Below are 22,070 nucleotides of genomic sequence, written 5' to 3' on the forward strand. Positions count from 1 at the left end.
CCTCGCGTGGGTCACAGGACTCCCGCGGGACCTTCTGCGTGTTTCCTCTAGATCTTTTTACAAGTAGGTGCGTAGGCGGATACTCACCAATCTCCATCCGCTCACCTCTCTCCCTTTGCTCAAGCTTGCAGCTCCTCTCACAGGCCTCCAGCACTGCTGGACTTGGCGTATTCAGAGGCGCGCAGCCTCTCTGTCCTCTTCCCTCTCTCCATTTATTCTGTCCCGCCCCCTTTCTCTTCTCCCTACTCCCTTCTGTCCCCTCATTCTCTCTCCTGTCTCTCTTTTCTCTCCCCGCTCTTTTCTCTTTCTTCTCTCTCTCCTTTCTTTCTCTCTCCTTTCTGTCTCTCTTACCCTGTCCATGTCTTCCCCCTTCTCTCACCTTTCTCTCTTTAGGTCTCCATCTCGCTCTACTCCCGGGTTGACCCATGACCTACCTCTCATTAAACGGATGCACAACACGCGCGCGCGTATATGCGCGCGCACACACAAACACACCATCCCCTCTGCTCAGTCACTTTACCCCACCCTGGAAATCGAGGAACCAACAGTTTGGTGTGGTGGTAGGAGGCTTGGGGGCGCCTATGAGACTCTGAATCCCTTCCAGACTTGGGGGTCACCTCATCGTCCCTCATCCCAACTTACTGGCAGGAGACCTCCACCCGCTCACAGCCGCTGCGCTAGGCGTGGGCAGGACGGCGACGAGCACCCCACGCCGCGCGCAGCCCCGCGCGCACGTGGGCGCCCCAGCAGCAGGTGCCGGGAAGCGGAGGCCGGACCAGAGCCGGGAGGAGGCGCCCCAGCCTCGAGCGCTCGCCAGGCTCTTCTCATGGCCCTTTCTCCTTTCCTCGGCCTTTGGGGGCCACCCTAGTCTTCACAGCTCAGCGTCTGCTGCTGACCCCCCGCCCCGCGACGACCCCGCCATTGCCCTTAGCTCTTCCTACCCTGGCTTCTTCGCCGCCACAGTCCCCAACCCAAGCCCCAGCCGCGGCGCGGGTGTGGGTGGCCGGACGGGATGGCCTCCGTGGTCCCGGGGTCCGGCAGGCTCGGCTGTGGTCTGCGTGGGTCGCGTCCGCAGAGGCCGAGGGAGGGCGGGACGGAGCCGGGAAAGGGAGGAGGCGCCGTTGCGGCGCCCAGGGAGGAGGGACTCCCTGCACCCCCGCGCGCTCCAGCCCTTCCAGGCGCTGCCTCGCGGTTGCCCTTATTTCGTATTCATTGATTCGCATTTTACAAGCCCGGGCTCTTCCGGTGCTGTTTCCCCTCAACTCGTGTCTCCCAGACTTTAACGCGCCGCGCGCGCCTGCAGGAGGAAGTTGCACGGGGTAATGGGGGTCCGTGTGTGCCTTAGGGTGGTTTTAAATACCTCGAGGTGGGGGGCTCAATTGCAAGAAGCCCGCGTCTTTGCAAGAGTAATTTGGTGGGGGGACTGGGCATTAGGCCCAGTGCTCAACCGCGAAACTTTTACCGCCGCCTTTCCCTGGGGCGCGCCCCTGCCGTATCTCCCAAGCTGAGCGCGTTAGTCCGCGGCGAAACCTGCGCCCCAGAGAGGGAGGGAGAGGGGGCGCCCAGTTCCTTTACGCGGATGGAAAACAAGAGGTGGGAGGCAGAGAACCCGCAAGGTCTAACCTTTAAAAAGTGAAACACCAAACCCCACAAGAGATTGCCACACGAAGGCCCCTCCCGCTTCCACGCCTTCCGTCCGGCACGAGGATCCGGCTCGGGATTTGCGGCTGCATCCTCTCTCTGCGCCCTGGCGGGCCGAGCCGCGGATCCCAGCCGGGTCCTTACCCCCTCCCCGCCCCTCCCCCAGATCCGCGCGGCTGGGATGTCCTTGCTGCCGCCGCCGCGGCCCCATTCTGCCGCGCACCAGCTCCGGGGCTCGGGCCGCGCGCAGCCTCGCTATCCCACCCAGGCTCCCGGCTTCCAGGAGGGTCGCGGAGCCCCAAGCCATGACTAAGGAGCCCATTTGGTAACTCTGCCCTCTTCCGGCTCCTTCCTCCTCCCTCCCTTCCCCGCCCCCCGCCCCCCCCCCCGGCCACCCCGCTCCCCTGCACCGCCCTCCAGCCCGCCTCCCAGACGCCCACCCGCCCGCTCCTCTTTCCGCAAGATAGCAGAGGTGGCGCGCAGCCCGGCGAGCCGATGACGGACCCCTTCTTCCTGCCTTCAATGCCTCAGCGGAAGATCCCCAAGGGCTGGAGCGAGGAGCGCTGCCGCTGGACATCCTCCCGGGGAGGCTGCTCCGACCTGCTGCGCGGCGCGTCTGAGACTGGGGACTGAGCCACCCCGCCGCCGCCGCCGCCCGCTCCGTCGCTGCCGTCGGTCTGGACTGGCCCCCACCTCGCTGCGCCCGCTCCCCGGCTCCGGCCCCGGCTCGGGGCATCCCGGGGCTCGCCCTGCGACCGCCGCCTCCCGCGCAACGCGTCCTCCCGACCCCGCGGCGGCGACGATGCCGGGGAGGAGGGTCCTGACGGCGGCGGCGCGGATGGTGGCTGCCGGCGCCCGGCTGTGATGCGAGCGTCACGGTGGGGATGCTGCTGGCTGCGCGGCGCTGAGGGCCAGCGAGAGCGAGAGCCCGCCCGGGGCGGAGGACGGACTCATCCGGATCTGGTTGCAGCGTGGGCTCGGAGCTCCCCCTTCCTCTGGGTCTTCCTCTCGGCCCCCCTTTATTTCGTTCTTGCTTTGCGTCTTTAACACCTCTCGACCCTGTCCTCCCCCCGCCACTGGAAGTCTTCCCGTCTCTAAATGGAATTAGTGGAGCCCGGAGCCTCTGGTGTAACGCACAGACATGATCCATGGGCGCAGCGTGCTTCACAGTGAGTACCCTGCCCGCCGCGCCCGTGCGCGCCTGGAGCCAGCCCTCCCGCCCCTTTCCCGGGGCCGAACGCGCAGGAAAAGCCTCTGCGCCGCGCTCCAGCGGACGCTGCAGTCCCGCGCGGGTCGGGGCCGACGTAAACTTTCTGTATTGCAGCATCGTGGAACCGGGCGTGGGGGCGGCGCGCGGTCAGCCGTCGCCCGATCCCAAAACCTGCAGGGGAGAACGGTCTTTCAGTGCGCAGGAACCCCCCGGGGTGGAGAATAGCGTGCAGTTCAGGGATGGACACGTGCGGCAGAGATTGGCCCAAGCGAGGGCGCAGGTGGAAAGCGGGAGAGCGCGGATGGTACCTAGTGGGGCGAGAGGAGTCTTCCTCTTCTAGGGGCTCCCGGAGCTTGGCGGGCCCCTGTTCGCAGTCCGGGAGGTAGCAGAAGGCACACCTGAAGCCAGCGCTGGAGGGAAGGGCGAGGGTCAGCCTCCACCTCTTTCCGCCCTGGAGACCGCTGATGTCGCTTTATGGGTGTGTGGTAACGCGGGCAGTGTAGAGGTGGGAAGGAATGAGAGGAAAATAGTATCACGAGTCATCGAGTAAAAAGCAGTATAAGAAAACGTGTGGTGGAAATTTATCATTACTAAGCAAAGATGAGAGTGTTGATCTCGGGCCACGCAGTTAAGAGAGCTTTGCTGTTGAGTTAAACACAGTACATGGTCTATAATGTGATTTCATCAAAACAGGAAGAGCGGAGTAAACAAATACACATCCTGATGCTGAAGGATGTGTACCTGTGGGTTCTGGGTGTGAGCAGAATCATGACAAATTAAATTGATTTTTTTTTCCTGTGGAAACACACAGTAACAACTGCAGCCAGTGCCTTAATTTAAAATGCAAATGAACTGGCTAGAGCATAAAGTAACACACAGGTGACAATATTTTAAATATTAATATCAAGACCTAGATACGTTTCTTAGAATAATGTTTAAGTATAAATGTATAAGCCTGTGGTGAGCTTTAATTAAGGAAATATTTGTGAATTGTGCTCTCCCTCGAATTCATTTTAAGTGAAAATATGAAAACATAGGTCTTTCATGTCATTGGATAACAAAATGAATAAGAAAAATAAAATAGAAGAAAAATCAAATTATGAAGACTAGATTACTTACTATTTTGCTAGTGTTTTGTCTTGTAAAAATGTTGATTAGATCAAGAATATGGAAGTAAAACAAGTTTAGATTATAATGGCATTGCAGTTTTACTGTTAAGTTACAGATCAGAGTCTCTTTGGCACTGGAAACCTGACTCAATATAATGCTTTCGGAAATCACGTTTCTCAAATTAATAATCAATTTCTATATATTGATTTGGTATTAAATCAAGTTAAGGTTAGAAGAGATTAATTTCACAGCTTAGAAAGTGCTGAGGGACGGGGTTACTTGGAGGTTCGGAACATTTTTGTAGGCAACATTCTAATAATGCTGCTTAATGCCCACAATCCACATTAATCTGTTTCTTGCTTATTCTCCTCCCCCACAGCCTGTAGGATTTGTCTAAGTATTTATTTTCTAAAATACAGCCACACTGCAGTGTGTCAGGAACAGTCATGGAGCTGTTCTCATCGTGTGCCTCTCCTTTTCCTCCTTTTTACCTTCTGGCCTCTCTCTTCCTTCAGAGATGCTAGCAGAGCCATTCCCTAAGGGTAGTTTAGATACAGTGTGACTCCTGAAGTCCCACTGTACTGTGTGTGACATGAGTAAATTGTCATGTTGCCTTTAGAGTGAACGATGTATTTGCCTTAGGAGTTTGGGTCTCATCCATTCTTAACTTGCATTGGTTCCTTAAGGGAGTCCGAAGGTTTCCTGATTTTTACATTTCAAATTGGTTTTTGCAAGTTCTGAATCAACTTCTAACAGTTAACAATGATAAAATTAATCTGCTTTGATATTATTTGATCTTGAAATTATGTTATATTTTATGGCATTTGATCATTTCAGTGTATTTTATCTCTAATTTTTCTTTTCTGTTTCAGTTGTAGCAAGTTTAATCATCCTCCATTTGTCTGGGGCAACCAAGAAAGGAACAGGTGTGTTTACTTAGAAAAATGCTAGTGGAAGACCCCGAATTATTTTGTATTTTCCTATTTTCCTTCTACTGTTAATATTCCAGAATATCTGAACCTGTTATAATATGTATAATTGATTGGTTTGGCTAAGACAACATTTAAAAATTAATTTACTAATGGATATTATAAGAATGTCCTCTCTATTTTTAGTACAATAGAAAATTGGATGATGGCTCTTTTTAAAACATTTTTTTTTTTTTAACAGAAAAGCAAACCACCTCAGAAACACAGAAGTCAGTGCAGTGTGGAACTTGGACAAAACATGCAGAGGGAGGTATCTTTACCTCTCCCAACTATCCTAGCAAATATCCCCCTGACCGGGAATGTATCTACATCATAGAAGGTAAGGGGAGACAGTGCCAGAGTTAAGAGAGCACTAAGCCACAACCTGGTCATCTCTGTGCTTTGGATGAAGAATATGCGTATAGGCATTACAAAATTGATCTGGAGATCATGCACAAAAATATCTCTTGAGTGAATCAATAACTGTAAAATCTGGAATCAGGCTAATTATTGGAATTATTAGTAATGGGTTATGAACAAGCAAATTCTGTGCAATAAAAACAAATGAACACCTTGAGTTTATTTTGCAGTTGGCTTAATTGATTTAGAGTTCTAATGCAGTAGAATGGATGCATAGTTGGCACAATATTAACTAATGTGTAAGTTTGAGAAACTAGTATTTTTGTAGCTCAACAATTAGTGGAATAACCTGCATGTTACATTTTCTTTAATATTATAAATTACACACATCATATTAATGTCAAAGATGAATCTATAATCACATTTTCTAAACACCAATCTGAAAGATAGTTACCTTATTTGTGTTAACAAGTGACATCTCATTTTAAAGTCAAGGTCAGGATTGTAAATTATGACCCTTTATTTCATGACTTTTTTCCAACATGAAAGATAAATGGTGTTGGAAAGAGGCTTCTCTTTGAACATTGCCCATTTACACTAACCTTGTAAACACTTTTTTTTTTTTTTGAGACAAAGCGAGAGTCTCCTGAGTTCCAGTGATTCTCCTGCCTCAGCCTCCCAAGTAGCTGGGATCACAGGCATACGCCACCATGCCTGGCTAATTTTTGTATTTTTGGTAGAGACGGCACTTCATGATGTTGGCCAGCTGGTCTCAAACTCATGACCTCAAGTGATCCACCCACTTTGGCCTCCCAAAGTGCTGGGATTGCAGGCGTGAACCATGGCTCCCGGCCAACACCTCTCTCTTAAGTACAACTTTTAAAATGTAGAAGCATTTCATCTGGCAATGGAAGTTTTCAGTATTCCAACTGTTAGTACCTAATAGCCTAAAACCTGGAAGCACTCACCTTTCCCCCAGCCCCGCAACACACACAGGCAAAACTGTCTTAATGATAAAGATACATGCACTTTCTATTACTTATGGGGACTCATTTATTTGATAGATTTTTCAAAGAAGCAGGCTTTCTGTTTACCTAATTTTAAGAATCTCTATTTAGAAATGATTTTTTTTTTTTTTTTGGTAATTATTGGGCCAAAGATCTTCCCCCACCCTTAGTACTTGAAGTTGAACTTTCAGCAAAGATAAACTACACTGTAAGAAGGCAAAACAATTAGCTATGCTATTAAAAGGATAACACTGAAAACCTAAGGTCTGGCAGTGCAAATTCCTTTTACGACTGATAGAAAAGGTACTTGCTACTTGCCTCATAGGACTTAACAATATTCTCTGGGGACTATGTCCCTTTACGTAAACAATCTAAAGGGGCCCTGGGATTAGCACAAAGTAGTTGCAACGGGGAAGCCAAAGAGAAGAATACAGGGAAGAAGAGATGCTCACCTTCATTTCTGAAGAATGTCCAGGGAAGGCATTATTCTCTACATAGAGCAGCGTATGCGGAGGTTCAGAGCTGTGATATGGTTGGGGACCTTCGCGGCATATCCTAGGGCTTCTGCAGAATCTGAGGAAAATACAGCGGGAGGCTGAAGAGGGAAGCAGTCTCAGACCAAGGCGTACCTGGTATTCCTTCTGTGCCCGCTGGATAAAATCTTGAACGTTATGTTGGAGACAATGAGGTGCCATTGAAGTAATTTAACTTGAGGAATACTGTGAGATTTTGATGATGAAGTAACTGAAGGAAAAGAACATAAACTAAGAAACAATTGCAAAAGTCCAAGCAAATCATAGTAAACACTTATCTTAAGAAGTAAGAAGTAAGTGATGGAGTGCATGAAAGAACTGAGAGGTATTTAAGAAACTGGATCAGCCAGACGCGGTGGCTCACGCCTGTAATCCCAGCACTTTAGGAGGCCGACGCGGGCGGATCACGAGGTCAGGAGATGGAGACCATCCTGGCCAATATGGTGAAACCCTGTTTCTACTAAAAATACAAAAAAGTAGCCGGGCGTGGTGGCGGGCGCCTGTAGTCCCAGCTACTCAGGAGGCTGAGGCAGGAGAATGGCGTGATCCCGGGAGGCGGAGCTTGCAGTGAGCCGAGACCACGCCACTGCACTCCAGCCTGGGTGACAGAGCGAGACTCCGTCTCAAAAAAAAAAAAAGAAAAAAAAAAAAGGATCATGAGTGGCTGGATCAGGGGGTCAGAGAATAGGGTATCCTGGGACTGTTCTAATATTTGTTGTGCGATAACTTGTTAGACGGAATTGCCATCCCAGAAAAGAAATATAGATGGAAAAAATTGGTTTAAAGGAAAAATAATGTGTTTAGTTTGTGTTTATGGAGAGGCTCCACAAAAAGATTGGATACATGTAGCTCTAGCTCAGTGGAGAGATAGATGTGTGCTGAAAATGTATATATGTATGTCATAAATATAGAGATTGTTGTTGAGATTGTTAGTGTGAATAAAATTATCCAAGAGAATATTTGGAGCACTATTTTTCAACTGCTTTTAAAAATGCAGCTGCCTGGGCCTTTCCCAAGGAATTCTGATTTAATTGACCTTAGATAGAGCCCCAGGCATCATTATATTGTAGTAACATTCCATTGGAATGCCCGTGGCAACCTGGTGTCTTCATCTAAAATGAGAGAAAATAAGATGTAGAATAAATTTTCTGGAACATAACAAGTAAGAGAGGGACAGAGTATGGGAAAGAAAGTAATGGAATGAGTAGGAGAAGCCAGAGTTAGGCAGGAGGGTCAGGTGCACGATGCCACAGCAGCCAGAGCAGACGGTGTCTTGAGAAGCAGGGAGTAGTCAAAGTGCCAGTTGTTACAGCAAAGAAAAATAAGTGAAAAACAGAAATGCATCTGTTACATGAAGCAATTAAGAGTTTGTTAGTAACAATGATGAGCACTCCCATTGGCATAGTGGAGATGGGTGCTTTTTTCTCTTTTAAAGGGGCAGAATGCACATATTTAATTCTAAAATGAATATTCTGTAGAGAAAGGTAAATTTAAAATAGAAGAGAAAGAGGCATACATAATTGGTCAGATTTCTAGAGGTATGACCCATTGTGATGAAGAATACAAGTGAGGTCTCAGTCACGAAAAAGAGGATCCCTTTTTGAATGTCAGGTGGCCTAAACATTCCCTCAAAATGGAGGAAATATTCTGTATATATGTGCACTATCCAGGTGAAAGTGCTCATAGTTCTCAGTGCGTCTGAATATTCTCAAAGTGGTTGAGACCTCTCATGAACTAACCTCAGTGTTAGATCAAATAGAACTTACAGAAATGTTAGAAGGAAAGGCAGCTGTGAAGAAAATTCTTGAAGGTGAAGGAAATTGAAGTTGAGAGAGTTAGATAGCTTCAGATAGTTTCTATGTGCCATAATCACTCATTTTTAATCTACCACAATGAGTATGTGGCAAACTTAGTTTTAAAAAGTTATTTCACTACCTTCTAAAATTCAGCTAGTAGGCTTCATTTCCGGGTGTGTGTCGTTAACTTCAACATGCTGGACCAAAAGAAAATAAATTGTCCACATATAATGTTGCCTACCAAAAGCCATAATGGCAGAAGGTTTCCTGGGGAACATTGAGAGGTTGACTCAGCCACAGAACTTATGAAATAATGAGAGTGAAGGTATGGAGAAGTGAATTCATGTTAGATGGCCATTATTTCTTAGTAGGGGAAATTGGTGAGCGTGTGTTGACAGATGACAGATAGAGTTCTAAGTAAATTAGCTAAAGACTGTCTTCGCTGCTCTATCTTTCCCTAGCCATACATTATTTAAGTTAACCTGCAATCCAAAATAATTTGTTTCATCATAAAACTTGTTATACTGATTTATTGTGAAATAAACTGGTAGATACATACTACAGGATGATAATGTATGCAAGTGCTATACTTAGTACTGATACGTAAATGGGTCTAACTCCTTCAGTATTTGCCTTTTTGTTTTAAGGCTAACACTTTAAGCATAAAACATGGTTAGTCATTTCTTTGGGTACTTTCAAATTTCCAAAAAAAAAAAAAAAAGAAAAAAAAAAACCACGTCATTGAAACTCCCTCAAATCTGTCATTATTGTGGTTACTCATTTGTTCGCCTTTTTGATACAATTCAGTGATGGATAAAATATTCTTCTTGCATGAGTTAAAATGTCTCCTTTCAATGTGTGAGTCTGAAGCTTTTTTAGAAATTAAAGATTATTCATAAAATAATTCATTTCAAAAATGAATCGCCCTTAAAACTGTTGATCTTTAATTTTATACCTGGGGAGCATCAGAGTTACATTTTATTCTGTAGGTCTCCAATTTCCAAGTTACACCATGTGTCTCAATCTTACATACATTTTTGAAAACCATGCATACCAGAGATTACATTTTAGGTCATCACGGATGATGTTCAGTGTATATTTAAGAAGCAATGGGGTGTGGACAGCCACCATTCTGCATGGTTGCTGACCAGAGAGGGAGCAGGCCCGACTGAGCTAAGTCTTAACTTTCAAGTGTCTAGAGGGGCTTAGTCTCTGAAAAGGGCCAGGTAGCAGGGAAGCACTCAGAGGCCTTCAAGCAACAGCTGTTTAGTAACCAGGATACATATATATTGACATTTCAGCAAACTTTATGGCCATTCTGGAGTATCCTGGCTGAATGTAAGTCTGAGATGCCAGAATTTTGGACTGTTTTGGACATACCAGGGGAAGAATGAAAGAACATTAGCAAAAGGATTCATGTGGTGCTGTATAGAGTTGCCAGCCCTATAAAGCTTTCCCTGATTCTTTAGAGAGCTGTAAAAACATTTATGAATATACACTTATTTATAATTCACTCAAAGACTCTTTTTTTTTTTTCTGGAAATTTTCGATGACAAGTACTATGCTAAGCGCTGAGAAAGAAGGTGAGCGAGATATGGTTCTTGTCTTTCAAGATCAGATTTAGAGAGGAGGCTTCTTTAAAGCAAGTCTTTCCTGTGTAAAGAGGAGATAATGTTGGGTACGTAGACATTCAAGAATGTAAGAAAATCCATGAAAGTGTGAAAGAGCTGACTTTCTTAGAAGACAAGACATGTTTGAAGTGGTCTGAGCTCAGGCTCTCCGTGAGGGGATAGGGTCCTGAACGCAGGATATTCTTAACGGATAATGTGTGTTGAATGTATTGATCATGGTCCAGCTGCTGAGGTTTAAACCTGAGAGGGATGTGATCAGGTTTGTGTAGTAGAAAAATTACTCTTAATGTCCTTGTATATGCATTTGGATCTGATCTAGACACATGGCTTGGATTATTTGAATGATTATATTTAATATAACTGTATGCCAAACAATTCTCAAGTGATTTGTGACCTTAAACCTGAGTATTCCCGGAAATATGAGAAAAGAGAGAGAAAAATATTCCTTGACCTTCTAACTCCAAGTTAACAGCCTTTCATAAAAATACTGTGCTTTTTTAGTCCTGCGTAAAACATCAAAATTGTCATCTTGTATCAGAATAATATCTTATGTAACATCTTCGGTTTTAAGGTTCACTCCTTAGACATTTTTATGAAAATTGTATCCCATAGAGTAGTATCATATGCTTTCTTTACATTTCCATGCATATCATCCATAAAGTTTGAGAGAAGATGTACAGATAACATCTGAAATAGAATCAGAAAATAATCAACCTGAAGATGTAAGAGATGGCCTCCTAGACACAATCTTTCTTCTTTACAGCTGCTCCAAGACAGTGCATTGAACTTTACTTTGATGAAAAGTACTCTATTGAACCGTCTTGGGAGTGCAAATTTGATCATATTGAAGTTCGAGATGGACCTTTTGGCTTTTCTCCAATAATTGGACGTTTCTGTGGACAACAAAATCCACCTGTCATAAAATCCAGTGGAAGATTTCTATGGATTAAATTTTTTGCTGATGGAGAGCTGGAATCTATGGGATTTTCAGCTCGATACAATTTCACACCTGGTAAGTAAGTACTTAAAAAAAAATCTTTCTTTTTCTTCCTCATTTTTCTATCTTCATAGTACAAAATCTTTTGTAAGACATTATACTTTCTCAGAGAATGTTCCAGTTCTATTTAAAACCAAATCTACAGTGCTTTTTCTTTTCCCTACACAAATTCTGAAAGGAAAAGATGTTTTCCTTAAAACAGCCTGTACTAGCGGTAAAGAGTAGTGACTCAAGGCTCTAAATGGGCATCAGCCACACCATCAAGTGGACTTTTGTTATGATGGAATGTGTAGTTGGAGAGACAGTCTGTGATAAGGAAACTAATTATACACAGGAGCTCAATAAACTTGAAAAGACAATTGTAGTATTGTAACATATATCCCCCAAAATGATCTTTGGGGAACTTGAATCAAAAGTTCATTTGTTCTGAAAATTACCGTGTTTCAATCAAATAGATCCTACTTTACCAAGTAGTCTACACTTTGCAGGAAAGCAGATTCTTAAGAGTTTTGATGAAAGGAAAACTGAGACCTGTAGCAGCCAAATACTCATTTACAAGGTCTTGCAGAAATTGTGTGCAATTATCAGATTATGCAATCTATATCAATTTTCCTTTTAACTTGCTAGAATTAAAAAGATTCTGTGTTGTTGACTGGCCCACTTGATTAAGAGTTTTCATTCATTACAATAAAAATAGATTATCACATTTTTTCACTGCAAGAACACTACATGCATTAATTTAAATGGAAAAATGATTCAAATTATGTAAAGCCCATTTTTTATATAGTTTTTTTTCTGTTTGTAGGTATTGTTTTATTTAAGTTAGGCAATAGCATAATTTGAAATATATGTAAAGTTTGTTGAAGTTTGTATTCCATGTTAAAGAAGTAACATCTAAGTAGGGCTTTGATATTCAGTTAAAAAACTAAAATTTTAAAAATTATTAATATAAGTTTAATGATGACTTTCATTATGACATTATGGTGTATGTTAAATCAAGTATTAACTGTGGCATATATATTAGCTTTAAGCATTAGGAATGTTTTTAATAATATCACTAAAGGATTGTGGTTTTAATTATGCTTTGCTGATAATGGATTACTCACAGAAATCATGGGTATTTCATGTGCTACAATCAAACTAATTTGAAGTATTCCCAAAAGGTACATGTTAGTTTAATTTGTTTGTCAGATTATTAGTGCTAGAGTTGTAAATAGAAAGGTAGGTATTTTTTTCTTAACTGATAATTTTGAATATAACCTGTACCTAGAGACAGTGACATACGGCATGGTCTAGGCTTCATAAGTTATATTTTCATTCTGGGTTTGGTGATCATGAAAATAATGTCTTGGATTTAAAACTGTGGTTTCACAAAGAATGTAGTGTCAACTGTCATGCTTTATCAACATAAGCAATGCTATCCATGTTTCTGGCTCTATTTGAGATGACATAAATGGTGGCACTCAATCTGTTCTTCCAGGTTTTAAAAAGCCTTTTTGTTCCCTGGGTTTTGTTCTTTGCTTTTTGTTTCTTTAGAGCCACCATACTGCATTTATAGAATGGGATTTCACTGCTGCGAACAACTGAATCAGAACGGAACTCTTGGAGATTTTTCCACGAAGTAGGACAGGTTAAGGATGGGCTGAGGCTTCTGTTTTTACTCAGATCAACTAGAACAAAACTTCTGGGGAAACCTTCATTTGGCATATGAGGGAAAGCTAGGACCATAAAAAGGAGACTTGGAAAACTTACATGACAGCAAAAGTTGACATTGTGTGGCCCAAGGCCATTGCCTGAGTGACATAACTATCTACACCCCTTCTAGAAAGACGCAGTATTGAGGAAGCCAATTATTTATTGAAATAGGAAGTGGGAAGGGATTAGTAATAATTTAGATAGCATTTAGGGAATCTGAAGCCAGGCAGGCTATAGTTGTCATTTTGGCTTAATTTTTATTTAGTAGTGTCATTCAACTGGTGACCTGGGGAAATTGAAGGAGGAAGAATTTCTCAAGTCAGCTTAATGATTTATGTTATAAAGCGTTGCGAGAATTGCCAGGGCTCTGCAGTGCACTCACATTGGAGATGAAATTCCGCCTACCAATTCATCTTAGAGAGATGATGGTCTCCAGGACAGCTGCGAGGAGCACTGAGTTTGAAACCAGATCTGACTTCCAGTTCTGGCTTTTCTTTTCTTTGCATCATGTAAATTTTGAACATAGTCCTTCATATTCTATCTCTCAATATTTTTAATTATAAAATAAAAATAATATTGAGCAACTCACAGAATTGTTTGAAAGACAATTAACAAATGCATATTTATGAATTTCTTGAGTGCCTGTAAGATCTCAACTATCGATAGCTGTTGTTTTTATTAGTTTGATCATGTGCTTTTTAAAAACAAAGCATGCTTGGTACAGGTTATTGGGAAAACAAGTGTCTCAGACTTAAAAACAATTCCTGAAATTTTTAAGTGGGTGCACAAAATTCCTACCTATACTATGTCACTTTTTTTAGTCTATGAAATTTAGTTACTTTAGATGAGCCCAGACTTCCAAGTAGGAGGTATAGTTATTTCTAATGTCAGTCATAGAAAATGTCAAGACAGTAATAGCAGCAGAAAGGCCTGGTGGTCCCTATTATTTTAATGAATTTATCACAATCTGGAATCTAGATGTAATCTCGCAGTCTCAGAAACATTATGTAAACACACTGAGAGTGTACCCATCTCTTAGAAATGAATCACATTTGCCAAGCTAACGGGAATGAATATACATATATACACAATATTTATACATACGTATACATACTAAATACACATATACATTAAGAATTCTGAGTATTACATTTCATTAAGAATTCTGAGTATTACAAAGTCCATTTCTTCCTGCAAGCAAACATACCTGGGTGCACAGATTAAAATCAAAACACTACATAGTAGTATGGAATCCAGGTATTGAAGTTTAGGTGTATAGCATGCATATTTCATAAATATTGAACCAAAGGTTTGATAATTCATCTTCCTAACACAGATTGTTTCTTCCAATGGTGATTTAGCCCCCACACAGCCGTGGGTCCCAGTGTCCAGTATCCTGGTTCCATCTTGCCTGACTGGCAAACTAATTTGTGTAGGCTTTTATCGCCAAAATTTTTTTCTATTTCCTTGTATCTGAGTCTATGACTTTCTTTCCTACTGAACTTAAAATAATAGCCTTTCAGTCCGAAGCTCTTGCTGTTCATAGTAGCTGTGCTTCTGAATTCCCGTTTGTACATGGGAACAGCCCAACTGGAGGTCCTGCGTGGTTGTGGAGGATAGGGAGACAGAGCGAGAGAGAGTAGAAATGGGCTTAAAGGAGGCCCTTCTTTTTCTCCTGGCACATTTTGATGAATCCTCACTTTTTGGTTTGCTGACGGTTATTTTTACAGACTGTGTCATTACCCAGGTCCACAGTGCAGCGATGAATCACCTAGGATTATAGTCTAGCATGCATAAGAAGGATTGTGAGATTGAGCAGTAATCAAGGAGAAATCAGCTGGTTCAAATCCTGGGGTCTGCAAAGGATAAGAGTGAGACATGTAGAAGGGCCAGGGGGCGCAGAGCCTTGTGAACACCTCGTGGACGATGCCCTGAAGAGCTCTCTTCTTTCTGTGTACTGAGCCTCTCCTCTGCAATATGCTGTCCCAGTTCAGAAAAAGAAATAAGTGCAGAATCACCAAGAATGTTAAAAGTTACACCACAGAATATTTGATAACTCAAACAATTTAATAAAAAATAGAAGCCATATCAAAAGTGTTTATTGTAATAGAACTATATTGTTTTCTCATTTAAAAAGAGTCTTTAAACAAGTTTTAAATCAAGTTTGGTATATAAAATCAAATGACTAGAAAATACGTTGTGATGAAAGCAATTTAAAACAATAACGGTTACTTCAGATAAGGGATAGCAGGACGAGGGGAATGAGGAGGATTTTAGAGGCCGAGATGGAGTAAAAATTGACTCAACTTTATTGATAACGCTTTAATTTTTGAAAAGAATAAGATATTTTGGTATTACTTGTATAAATTATTTAACATCAAAAAAAGAAAAAATATAAAAGGCTATACTTGATAATTTTTAATGAATTTTTAGAAGAGGGAATACCACTTTCCATATTTCACAGACTTTTTTACTCAAACTAAGAATGCCTTTTGAGCAGAATATAACACTTCCCTGCAGCCAGCTGCCTTGCCTAAATTTTCTTTGCACTTGAAAATATAAGGAAGAAAATGTAACAGTATCTACTGTACTCCTCATTCCACTGGCATGACCCAGGCCATTCAGATGCTCTGCTCCTGGAGAAGGTAGCCCTTCCAGTCGCTTTAATGACAGGTATCTTTTGTTGGTCTTACAATTTACTTCCTGTGGGGGGAGATTTTCTGTCATTTACAGACATAGAATGGGAGGTTTATGGACTTTTCCTTTTTCGATGATAGTTTCCCTGTACTAGTTTTAAGGAACAAAGTTACACACATCCCACTGGAGCAATTGAAATTAAGGAATAGACCTCAAAGTACCAAATAGGTGAGGATTGAGTTAGGCATTGACATTGAAGTGAGTGGAGTTATTAAATATATTGAAATTATTACGATACTTTGTACTTAAATAGCACCTTTCATCTGGGGAGCTCAAAGTGTTTTAGGGACTTTCTGCCCAACTGCTAGCCACCTCTCAAGCTGCATGCTTGATGGACTTCAAAGGCAAAGGGAGAAATACACCGCACTGCAGTGATTTAAATGGAGTGTTTTAAACGGATTTCTATGCATATTAAATGAAATACATTATTAAAATAAAATATTGTCATGGATTTAATGTTATTTCAAATATTCGGTGCAATGTTTTTCCTCTTTGGATCAGAAATGTGAATATATGTGTATTACCATTTTGAAAGTTTCTAAATTTTCTTAGATAATCAGAGTTCTGATAGGTGCTCTGGTAAGAAAGAAAAAAACTACTTATTATTTATTTAACAACTGATGTTTCATATAAATTTTGCACAAAAATATGAAAAAATAGAAAGTTTTAAAGGCTAAGATTAAAAGAAGACTTTTTTCTTTTTTTTTTTTTTTTGACATCTCACTCTGTTGCTCAGGCTGGCGTGCAGTGGTGCGATCTTGGCTCACTGCAACCTCTGCCTCCGGGTTTCAGTGATTCTCGTGCCTCAGTCTCTCAAGTAGCTGGGATTCCAGGCATACACCTCCACGCCTGGCTGATTTTTATGTTTTTGGTAGAGATGAGATTTCACTACATTGGCCAGACTAGTCTTGAACTCCTGGCCTCAAGTGATCTGCCCACCTCAGCCTCCAAATGCTAGGATCAAAGGCGTGAGCCACCACATCCAGCTAAAAGAAGGACTTTGATTTTTTTTTCGACATAAAAATAAAAGATTGAAAAAATTTAGGTCAGTATGTGTTGTCTTTTTAACTATGACTTGGCGCAAAAGTACTTGTGGATTTGCCATTACCTTTACCTTTAATGGCAAAACTGCAATTACTTTAGCACCAACCTAAATGTTATATTTATACTACTGACTCAAAATATTCTCCTTTCAGCCCTAGCAGAGGCTCTTAAATGGAAAAGGTGGGGAGCACAATCGCATTTATTCTTGAGGCATATTCTTCAAGAGATGAATTTAAAAACTTGAGAATCACAGAGAATCACAGCACCGAGGAAATTACCAATGTGTGACAAGGTGCGGTGGCTCATGCTTGTAATCCCAGCACTTTGGGAGGCTGAGGCGGGTGGATCACCTTAAGTCAGGAGTTGGAGACCAACCTGGCCAACATGGTGAAACTCTGTCTGTACTAAAAATACAAAAAAATTAGTCGGGCGTGGTGGCAGGTGCCTGTAATCCCAGCTACTGGGGAGACTGAGATGAGAGAATTGCTTGAATCTGGGAGGTAGAGGTTGTAGTGAGCTGAGATCATGCCACTGCACTCCAGCCTGGGCAATAGAGCAAAACCCTGTCTCGAAAAAAAAAAAATAGAAAAGAAAAAGAAAATTATCAATGTATTGATATTTTTGAATAATGAAGATATTCATGTGAAGGTGATTTCCTCCATCTCCCACTTTTCCGGCCAGTCCGTGACTTGACTGATCTTATCTGTATAATAGTGGGCTCAGGAAGAGGGATGAGGAATGAAGAGAGAGACAGCAGTCTTGTTTAGTCTAGGTGGGTGTTCAGGAGAAAAGCTGAGAGTGGGAGAGAAAATTTCCAGGATTAGCTCCCATCTGTGCAGAGAATATTGAAAGCAGTGGCAAAGGAAAAGGAAGATTTTTAAGAAGTTTCCCATAAAGAAAGAATGTCTTCCGGCCAGGCACGGTGGCTTACGCCTGTAATCCTGGCACTTTGGGAAGTTGAAGCTGGCGGATCACGAGGTCAGGAGATGGAGACCATCATGGCTAACACGGTGAAACCCTGTCTGTACTAAAAATACAAAAAAATTAGCCGGTTGTGGTGGCGCGTGCCTGTAGTCCCAGCTACTCGGGAGGCTGAGGCAGGAGAATCACTTGAACTCGGGAGGCAGAGGTTGCAGTGAGCCGAGATCATGCCATTGCACTCCAGCCTGGGCCACAGAGCGAGACTCCATCTCAAAAAGAAAGAAAGAAAGAAAAAAACAAACATAAAAAGGTAGAAAGGTGTCTTCCTCGTCTTGTGTCCTGGAGAGGTGGAGAAAAGAAGAGTACTTAAGTGTGTTTATATTCATTTATCGGCTAATCGCGGGACTATGTTTTAAATAGAGTACATCTGAGATTGGAACACATAGGGTCCTAGATATATTTCCATTATTGATACATGTTTTCCTTAGATTAGAAAAGACCTTGGAATTTATTTCCTTCAAGCTTTCTACTTAAAAATGAAGAAAGCAGAGTGCTAGAGAAAATGTGTGGCCTGGGTTCATGTACTCTGTAAATATTGAATTACTGCTTGTGTATCAGTTATATAAGCACGATGCTGATACACCTTCTACAGAGTGTTGAGATTATAACTTTAATTACATCACATATTGCAAGTAATTTTAGTACAGTTATATTAAGAAATTTATTTAAGGGATAATATTGTATCACCCGTGTTTCACTATTAATTGATACATGAATTTAAAATTCATCTTTTCCATGTTGTTTGAAATGTTTTTCCACTCGCAATGTCCAAAGAAATGATGGTTTCTCGTCTCTTCTTCTACCTCTATTGTAAAATTGTGCCTTCTCCACCCATCTGAGCCTGAAGTGCATGATTCATTTCCTGTTTTTCTCAAATACCTGTTATTACTGACATAGTCTTCTGTGTGTACCGTGCTCTCATTAGTTGAAACTTGTGGCTCACATGTTAAATACTCAAGGGGAAAACTTTATTTCTCCTAGATCTCCCACAAATTTTCTTTTTTTTTCTTTTTCTTTTCTTTTTTTTTGAGGGAGTTTTGCTCTTGTTGCCCAGGCTGGAGTGCAGTGGTGCAATCTCAGCTCACCACAACCTCCTTCTCCCGGGTTCAAGTAATTCTCCTGCCTCAGCCTCCCTAGAAGTTGGGATTACAAGCATGCGCCACCACGCCCGGCTAATTTTGTATTTTTAGTAGAGACAGGGTTTTTCCATGTTGATCAGGCTGGTCTCGAACTCCCGACCTCAGGTGATCCGCCTGCCTGGGCTTCCCAAAGTGGTGGGATTACAGGCGTGAGCCATCGTGCCTGGCCGATCTCCCACGAGTTTTCCTGCTCCCTAACACCCAGGTCTCTTTGGGTTTTTCCTGTGATGCCAGTTCCTCTCCCTCACCTCCCACTCCATCCCTCTATTCAGGGCTGCTGATCCCAGCAATACACAGGAAAGACACTTAGTTGCAGCAGAGAAATGAGCTCTTTCCATGCACATTCAGATTCCCCAGAGCAGGGCTCCATCCACAAGTGGACTGTTGACTAATCTACAAAAAGTTGTTTTATGCACTGGTAGAGGCCTTGCTTGGGTCATTCGTAAGATTACCTCTATGTCGAATCCCATCATCAAATGACCAGCACCCACACTCCTCACAAAATTTCCCTAAAGATAAAATGTATCACTTGACAAGAGAAAAACTCAAGAAACCTGACAAAAACAAAACAAATAAATAATTCATATACTCAATCTCCTTTTTTCATGTGTCTCAATGTCTTTAGTTACTGGGCTTCTTGGTAAAATCTCCTGAAATCTCTGACCAACATTTAACTCATTATCGTATTCAAGAAACATGCTTTTCAAATTACTAAAGCCCTGTATATTTTTCCTAAGAAAATATTGACAAGTCTATTTATTCTTCTAAACATTTCCTTTCATAACAATTTACAGACAATTTGAGGCTTATTTTTATTTAATTATTTGAAAACTAAATCAAGGAATTACAAACAACCCACAGTGTTCTTTGTCTTGACCAAAACATTTTTCCTATTATATTTTATAATTTGCATGCCATTATGACTACTTGAGTATAATTCATGTTAATATTCTTAAAGTGAATGCACAGAAGACCTTGATTTCTGCTAGGTGATGTTAGCCACTTATTTAACAACTGTTTATGGATCCACTATGCTAACACTGTAGAAATATAGTATCTGCAATACCCTAGCTTTCATACAATGAGTTCATAGTCTGTTAAAAACTAGAAGTCATGTATAGTAGCCAGATAATGTACCCTCCCCACAAGATGTCTATGTCCTAATTTCTGGAATCTATGAATATGTCAAGTTCTATGGCAAAGAGACATGAAGGTGGAAAGTTGTATTAATAATGCTAATAAGCTGACTTTAATAGAGGGAGATTATCTTGGATTCTCTGGGAGGACCCAGTGTAATTACAAGGCTTTCTCAGTGTGGAACGAAGGAGGCGGTAGGGTCAGGATCGGGTGATGGGATGTAAGAAAGACTCCAGCTGCTATTGTGGGCTTTGAAGATGGATGAAGTGGCACCAAGCGAAAGAATGTGGACAACTTCTAGAACGGAAAAGGCCAGGCATGACTCGTCCTCTAGAGCCTCCAAGAAAAGGAACACAGCCCTGCAAATGCCTTGATTTTTAGGCCAATGAGACCCATTCAGATTTCTGACATCAGAACCGGAGATAAATTCTTGTTGTGTATTAAGGTTCTAAGTTGTGGTAATTGTTAAAGCAACAAATAAGAAACAAATACTTGATTTTATTTCCTAAAAGTGAAGTGCTACAGTAAAATAAATAAATAAAAACCTTAAAATTTGGAAATAGTTTTGGAATTAGGCAGTTGGCAAAACTGGAAGAATTTTGAGAAGCATGTTAGAAAAACGTCTATATTGCCTTAAACTTACTGTTAGTAGAAATATGAATCTTACTGACTCTGGCACAAGGACACAGAAGGAAGTGAGAAGCATGGTAGAGAAAACATGCATGTCTTAAAGAATACCTGAATCTTCATCAACAGGCTATTTGTGGAAGTATGAAGTTTATAGGTGCTGATGACGACAGCTCAACAGAAAATGAAATATGTGTTTGGAAACCGACGGAAAGGGTATATCTGTTATGTTGAATCAGAAAGCTTAGTAGAATTATATCCTGGAGCTATATGGATAAATAAAAAAGCAGAACATTATGCAATTAACTTGGATATTTAACTTTAAGGAATTTATTGTCAATTAAAATTTAAGCACTCCTTGGATGAGATTGGAAAAGCATGCCCTAGAGAATAAACTGAGCTGGACAACTTTTTGCTGATCCTCTGGAAAGATCAAAAGATCAGAGAATTCAGTCTCACAAAAGGCTCTTTGAAATGATTAGGAGTGTGACTCATAATGCTCTTCAGTCAGTCATCTCAGCAGAATCCAAAAATAGGATGAGATTATCTAGAAGAAAAAATTCTATGAAGAAAATCTTTGGCTAATGGAGTGAATCTGAGGACATACACAGGAGACACACATGGTTCTTGAGAATGTTACATCAGCATAAACGTTGCCATCTTGAACTAAAGGAGATAGATATAAAGATTGAAATGGAAAAAGGGCATCAGAACTTTCAAATGCTTACAAGCAAGAAACATGCTGATGTAACTATTCAGCTGCAGGTGTGCTACTGTGTCAGTAGGCTGACTCAGAAGGCAGGAACCTCAAGTCCAGAGGGTGGGGAGTTAAGTCCAGAAGGTAGAGCTCAAATGACCAAGTACAATCTCAGCCCTTGAAAGCAACTGGAATTTGTCAACTGTATTTCAAAACTGCTTGGAACTGGTGAATTTCTTTCTTTCTTTTTTTAATTCTTCTATTTTTTCTTATTTTGAGCAGGAATGGCCATAGATGTTTTTGTTTGCCTGCCCTACCATTGTGTTTTTGGAGCAGGTAACATATTTCTTGAATTTTATGGTTCAATGATGGAGAGAAATTGTGTCTCAGAGTGGATCATGCCCAGAGCCTCACTCATACCTGATTTTAATGACGTAGATGGTGTGATGTGAGACTTTTGAGCTGATGAAATTTGGACTTTTGAGTTGATGCTGTTGAGACTTTTGGGCAACATGGGATGGGTGAATTTATTTCATCTGTGGGGTTGATACAAATCTTGGGGGGCAGATTTAGGATTGGTGGGAAGAAAAATGACACATAATGGTATCTGCGTTTTAAGTCTGGAGCCTGTGAATATGTTACGTTACATGGCAAAAGGAAATTAATGTTGCCATCAAGTTGACTTGATGATAGGGACATTATGCTGGCTTTTCTATGAGGGCTCAGTGTAATAATAGGCAGCCTTCAGTATGGAACAGGGAAGTAGAAGTGTCAGTGCCAGAAGGCACAATGTGAAAAAG

At 41.8% G+C, this 22,070-nt stretch overlaps 1 protein-coding gene across 14 annotated transcripts in view; it reads left to right on the top strand.

Moving 5' to 3' along the window:
- The first annotated feature begins 2,518 nt into the window (after positions 1-2,518).
- Positions 2,519-22,070, top strand: part of NETO1 (neuropilin and tolloid like 1) — a 127,401-nt gene continuing 107,849 nt past the window's right edge. For 12 of the 14 annotated variants that reach the window (XR_008660663.2, XR_008660654.2, XR_008660658.2 and 9 more), the window contains exons 1-4: positions 2,519-2,810; positions 4,834-4,887; positions 5,132-5,269; positions 11,020-11,268. Coding sequence is in view for 11 of the 14 variants with exons in the window: in XM_055296576.2 (XP_055152551.1) it covers positions 2,783-2,810; positions 4,834-4,887; positions 5,132-5,269; positions 11,020-11,268 (469 nt within the window). In the remaining 3 variants the exon portion in view is untranslated. Of the gene's footprint in view, positions 2,811-4,833; positions 4,888-5,131; positions 5,270-11,019; positions 11,269-12,789; positions 16,235-16,841; positions 19,946-22,070 lie in introns of those variants that run through there. The other 2 variants (XM_063636293.1, XM_055296626.2) reach the window with 2 other exon arrangements.

This window comes from Symphalangus syndactylus, chromosome 1, assembly GCF_028878055.3.
Source record: "Symphalangus syndactylus isolate Jambi chromosome 1, NHGRI_mSymSyn1-v2.1_pri, whole genome shotgun sequence".
In the NCBI taxonomy this organism is placed as follows: domain Eukaryota; kingdom Metazoa; phylum Chordata; class Mammalia; order Primates; family Hylobatidae; genus Symphalangus; species Symphalangus syndactylus.